This window comes from Cryptotermes secundus, unplaced genomic scaffold, assembly GCF_002891405.2.
Source record: "Cryptotermes secundus unplaced genomic scaffold, Csec_1.0 scaffold1090, whole genome shotgun sequence".
Taxonomy (NCBI): Eukaryota; Metazoa; Arthropoda; class Insecta; order Blattodea; family Kalotermitidae; genus Cryptotermes; species Cryptotermes secundus.
This window is the reverse complement of record NW_019734379.1, coordinates 1,433,741-1,439,738: the sequence shown is the minus strand read 5'-3', so window position 1 is coordinate 1,439,738 and position 5,998 is coordinate 1,433,741. Positions and strand designations below refer to the sequence as shown.

General features: G+C 39.9%; 2 protein-coding genes across 2 annotated transcripts in view; one reads left to right on the top strand and one right to left on the bottom strand.

Moving 5' to 3' along the window:
- LOC111868955 (unconventional prefoldin RPB5 interactor 1) overlaps positions 1-2,599 on the bottom strand; it is a 5,847-nt gene extending 3,248 nt beyond the window's left edge. Inside the window, exons 1-3 of the mRNA XM_023860089.2 lie at positions 2,325-2,599; positions 1,311-1,560; positions 364-513 (exon numbers count right to left, since the gene is read on the bottom strand). Of these exons, the coding sequence (XP_023715857.1) occupies positions 364-513; positions 1,311-1,560; positions 2,325-2,405 (481 nt within the window). The 5' untranslated portion in view covers positions 2,406-2,599. The remainder of the gene's footprint in view (positions 1-363; positions 514-1,310; positions 1,561-2,324) is intronic.
- Positions 2,600-2,661: 62 nt separating this feature from the next.
- LOC111868948 overlaps positions 2,662-5,998 on the top strand; it is a 7,867-nt gene continuing 4,530 nt past the window's right edge. The window contains exons 1-3 of the mRNA XM_023860075.2: positions 2,662-2,977; positions 4,512-4,640; positions 5,979-5,997. Of these exons, the coding sequence (XP_023715843.1) occupies positions 2,813-2,977; positions 4,512-4,640; positions 5,979-5,997 (313 nt within the window). The 5' untranslated portion in view covers positions 2,662-2,812. The remainder of the gene's footprint in view (positions 2,978-4,511; positions 4,641-5,978; position 5,998) is intronic.

Below are 5,998 nucleotides of genomic sequence, written 5' to 3'. Positions count from 1 at the left end.
ATTCCTTCTACTCTTTAGATGAATACTTCAATGTAAATAGAGAATGATGTAAAATTAAGTTATATTAATTTTTAAGCTAAAATTGCCTGTACTTATGTATGTAACCTTTTGACTTGTTCTGTATCCAAAGGTACTAACCTGCTTAGGATTTATAGAATGTAAATAAATTCAATTCAATTCAATACAGCTGGTATGGGGGGCTGTTTCCCTGGGGGATAAAGTGGCTTGGGTGTGAAGCTGACCAGTCACTTCCATCTAGTGGTGAGGGTAATACTGTGTATCCACCTCCCATATGAATGCATGGCAGATCACAGCGCTTAATGAAGAACAGGTACAGCTTTACCTTATTAACCCTATTCTTACCTCTCCATTCTGCCTCTGTCTTCTCATCATATGGTTCTAATATCTCTCTCCTAGTCTCAGCTCCAAAAGCATCCCGCTCAAGTGGAAGTTCTTTCCTTGTAAGTAGCAAATTGTGCTCTCTCTCCAAGTCTTTCAGCATATTGTCACACACTACAGAAACCAAATTAATTACTTAGCATCAAAACAAATGCAGCAAAAAGCAGATTCATTTTCGGTATATTTTGATTGAAACCTCTTTCACATGTTTCTACAGNTCCGTAGTCTAGAGGTAACGTTCCCACCTCATGACTCGTAGTACGCGGGTTCAAATACCCGGCGGAGGTCATCGAATTTTTAAGGGCGGAAAAATTCAGGGAACAAGTCCTCCGGGAGGGACTTTAAGCCGTGGGGCCCGTGTCGTAGCTTTACGGCAAGTAAAAGAACCTCATATCTCCAAAGGAGGTCACTGAGCCAAATTACGGACGTTTCCCGCCCAAGAGCAGTCTCTAATACCTCTGGTAGATGGGGGAAGCATTATTGATACCTCTCAGCTAGTAGAGCTGGTCTCGCTGGCTGGGCGGGACTGATGGTAAGCACCAGTACCGGTAGGATATAGAGACTGGTAGAATATCATAGAGGGAAGCATAATGGACCAAGACAGGTCTAAGTGCATGGGGAAACCCACCCTCTCCAATAACTAACTAACTAAAACCTCTTTCACATGTTTCTACAATACAATAATGTTTCACAGGCAGTAACTTGACAAAACAGCAGCTTACAATTAAATTCTTTTCAGTTGTGACACTACAATCATAGCTTTGATAACTTCGTGAACTAAATTAAAATTTCTGGAGTCCTATGAATTATTCCTTCTTATTTGAGATTAGAGGTTCTGATGGCAGTGAGCAGTACAATGCATCACGTTCTGAAAGAAAGTAATCTTCATATTCCTTCTTAATGAAACTTACATTTTATCCGCCTGTCACATATTTCAGCTGCTTCCTTAGCGCTCCGTTTCACAAACCAACCATCACCGAGACATACTAATATTTCATTTGTATGAACCATCTTCCCTCTCATCAGAGCTTTCGATCCTATAGGAACCATGACATCATGAGACAACTTATCAGGAAGTATGCCAAGATGAGAATGGAGTGACATATGTTCATCCCGTAATTTCAACCAGTGTTTTGTTGCATACTCATTTTTCTGCAATGCCTGTAACATATGAGAAACGGTCTCATATTTAAGTTAAACAGTGTAATGCTGACAATTATTTTCAGACTCTGAGACAGTGAAGAATAAAAACATAATAATAATAACAACAACAACAACAACAACAATAATAACCGTCTCTGGGTGCTACAGTCCATGTTGACCCTTGGCTTATGTTTTACAGTTTATCATACAGACTGTCGGTTGGACTCCATGGGCGGGAGATCAACCTGTCACAAGGCCGCTACCTACACAGACAACATAAACACACAATACACGCCAACATACATGTTTCGAGTGGGATTCGAACCCAGGATCCTAGTGTTTGAGCAGGTGAAAAATTTTCATGCCTGAGGCCTCGCGGCCACTCTGATTGGCGAACGACACAATATGCAAACTAATGAAGTGAGTTATGATTTACTTTAACATCTTGTTTTAAGTTTTCAACCTTTGCGGTATAAAATAAAAGTGAAGAGAAACATAAATTCTGAAATAGGACACAGGAAACATTGGTGACCTTCATTACAATATCTTAATGTGGTGTTACTGCCGACAGCATGAAAGCTACAGATGCAATTTGTATCACATAAGCTTCATTACTATGGGCATAACCTTTCCAGTACCATGAGCTGGGAAAAAACAAAGATAAACTTGTCAACAACGTAGCATATCACCAAACTTTAACCTACAAGGCAAGTTTGTTAGCACGTCTTATACACGAATTTTATGAAGTCCCTGTTGGTTCCTGCTGAACATATTTCACCTACCTCATCATGTGTTTGTTGCAGCAATAATTTTAAGTCGGTTGGATCATCTGACAGCGTTTTAAGCCGAATATTTGCTTCCATATGAATGGAAAAGTTCACTCTATAACTACGTAAATTTATTATTGTAATATCCAAGATTAAACATATAATAATATTTATATCTAATGTGACATCTTTACTGATCTTATGAATTGGTTTCTTAAATCAATCGTGTTTAATTTTCCTTATGTCTATATCTTCACCACATGCCCCATTTGTATAATACGATATATCATAGAACAGTTTGCGATATATCGTGAGAAATTACGGGGAAAAGGATTGGCAATGGTGTCTGAAGGAAATTTTTATGTTGACTCAGCAGTCCTGTCCGTCCTGTCATAGACGAAAAAGTTGAAAGCGAAGGTACGCTAGTGTGGAGATGTATTTATTGCGAGCTGTGTATGAACGTTGACATTGGTTAGCTTGCTTGTGTATCTTGATATTCAGTAATGGCATCGAACCTTCACGAAGTGAATAATTGCACTGAAGGTTTTAATGACCCTGGGCAAATAGAGATGGGTGTAACTCATGAGCAGCGGTCAGAATGCAAGTCCCACCAATCGACCACCAGTAGCTGCAGCGAACAAGTTTTTGTAGAAGATTTCGAATATGTGGTAAGTTAATGAATGTATGAAGTATTGATATTAATTTTGATGTTCCAATTTTCAATTAGTTCTACGTGCAGTCGATGGCATTAAATATAATTTTAGTGACCGCTTGAAGTAGATCCGAGTTCCAGGGCTAGCAGTGTTCTCTGTTTTTAAAAATTGTGTTGAGTACTTAGTAGTGTATAAAGGAGAGGCGTTCTTTAAGGACTCAAAAGTCTCTTCAGAGAGATTAGTAAAAAAAAGAGTTGCCACACTGGATACATATCTTATATGAAGAAGTGGTGTAGGAGCAGAAGAGGGCCCTCAGGCTTTGTTCCATTATCAGCTCGAAAATATGAACAGAACAGTTCTTATAAGATGCAGCCTGTTAAAAAGAAACTTAGAATCTATAAATGTAAATCCTGTCTAGTCATTGACAAGAAGAACACTGTAAGATTGGCATACAGAGATAAATGAGGAAGTTGCTTCTGTGCAAAATTAAGCATGGGTTCATGAAGTTGTATGAAGGAGCAGAAGTCTAGCTTCCACACATTCCTAAACTTGGCAGCAGGTGGAGGTATTTGGCCTGCTTCACACCTCAACTGCTTTACATCTGAGGAAATGTCTTCCAATACCCACTGGATAGGAAGATGGGTAGACTTCAGAGCTAGTCTGGCTATTGGAGAGAGAAAAAATTCTCTTGGTGCTTTCTGGAATCAAATTTCACTTTCTTGATTGACCAGCTTGTAACCTGTAGTGACTGAAATCAACATAAATTTATGTAGTCACATTATTTAAAGTAACTGAATCAGCTATTGCTTATCATGCCTCAGCACTGCTGCTCATTGACCATCCTTGTCTTTCAGTTCTAGTTATTGCAGATATTGTGTGTTCAAAAGTGGCATGGGCACTGTCCTAGTACTGAAGAATATCAACTAATTTCAACCCAGACAAGTTTTGTAATTGAGGCAGAATACATGGTGTGTGGCACAGGAGAGGCCTCATCTGGTTGCAGTTCAGATAGAGTTGCTTTCATTATGTGAAAAAAAATTGGCTCTGTTTGAGTTTTAGATCTCTGCATTAATATTAAGTTTCATTTGGGTTAGTGTCATAGTTAAAAAAAAAGTAAAGGTATCCCTGTCACAGACCATGGAGGCCCATAGGGTTGTGAGATGTGTTTTCCACATATTCTAAACAATCAGCTCATAGATGGCAGGAAGGTTGTCAGCCCTATGTGCCGACCGCCCTTTACACCCAAGAAAATTCCTGGTACTCATTTTTGTTAAAGGCTGAGTTGACCCCAGGGCCGTAGTGCAACTGGAAGGATTAGGTCAGTTGAAAAAATCCAGTGACCTCATCGGTACTTGAACCAGCGACCTTCCGGCTTGTAGCATAGTGTCTCAACCAACTATGCTACCACATACTATGTGTCATAGTTATGATATGTTTATTTTTCCTCTGTAATGTAGTTTGTTTGATTGTGTCCATGGCTACAAAAACGGGACCTCCAGGGTTTTAGCTTAAACTATATGTTACTAAATCATGGCTATTTATATTCCAGCATTCCTCCTGTTACATATGCAATGGTTTCTATGGCCCTTGCTTTGAAGAACCAGTTTGTGCAACATGCCATGCATTTTTATTTCCTGAAGACATGAGTCACTCAGAAGCCATTGCCATTTTTAGTGAGGTAAGAAAATGATAAGTACAAAAGGAAGTTACTCAACCTGAAGTAGGGTTTTAATCTTGAGAGAGGTTTTTGAAAACAACAAAACAAAACAAGGAAAAAATTAAAGTAGTGAAAAAATGAAGGTGAGAATTGCGTTTTGTAGTCAATGCTATTATCATTCACAACATATCTTCAAGTCTAGAACTGCTCCTGGCATCCTTGATTTGGTCATCATAGTAATATTTGGTGAACAGTTCAACTCACAACAACTCACAAATCACCTTCATCCAGCATTGACTTGCGTTCCCCTCATAAGTCAATACATTATGCAAAGATCCTGTTCTAAAACAGCCTTTAGATCATGTATTAGTTACACATTGCACTGCGTAGTGCTGCAGAGTGGCTAGCTGGCAAATGAAGTGTGGTTCTGATTTAGTGAAGGACTGTAGTTTTTAATGCATGATATAACCCTTTGACTGCCAGGCACTGCCATGGAATTACCTGCTAGAAAGGGTTAGGTTGCTTGAGTGTAAGTGCAGTTTCACAGAAAATATTGTCACGTGTTTGGGTGTATACGCGACAAGTAACTTCACGCCTTAGTGGATATAGCGAATTTTATTTCACATTCGCACTTACAATCACCCAAATTACAATCTGACAATTACTGCTATCTGCAGTATCACAAATACTACACTGCAAATGCCACAATACAACTGACTGGTTGCTGGCTAACTCGGAACTAACTCGGAACTAACTCGTAGGTAGCTGCCTTGAGAACTAACTGTGAATAGCCTTCGCTGCTCCTTATGTAGCCTCGATCCGGACCATACAGAACACGGCTACGTAATAGGCACCCTTGTTGCCTGGCGCCGTGTTGCTAGCAACACTGTCCGGAGTTGTTTACTGCTGCCTAGCAACTGCGGTTTCCCTTGATGACGTCACCGCTGTTGACTCGTGTTGCATACCTACCAGGATGCTGGGACTCGGCTAACTTCGGCTCCACTCGGCGCGTCACTGCTGGCGGGGGGGGGGAGGATGTTGACCTGCCTATTACCATTGCGCAACACGTCACAATATCATAATGCTTTCACCAGATGATCTTCAATCAACAACAAAAATATCTAATGTGAAAGCCCTTTTTCTCTCTAAACACTGGTATGTCGTGCTAAATGTTGTATTTTGACAAAAATGCTATACTGATTGGTCAGCAATGAACCAATGTCTTCATCTGCAGTGGTTCTGAAGTGAGTTCTGCAAGCTGATGTAATCAGTATGTGACTTGCAGTGGGTTAATTGTACATGGATTGATGTTTGCCAAAGTTCAGTGACAGACTAATCAGTAATGTTCCTCTTGTATAGAAGACAGATGATGGAGACTC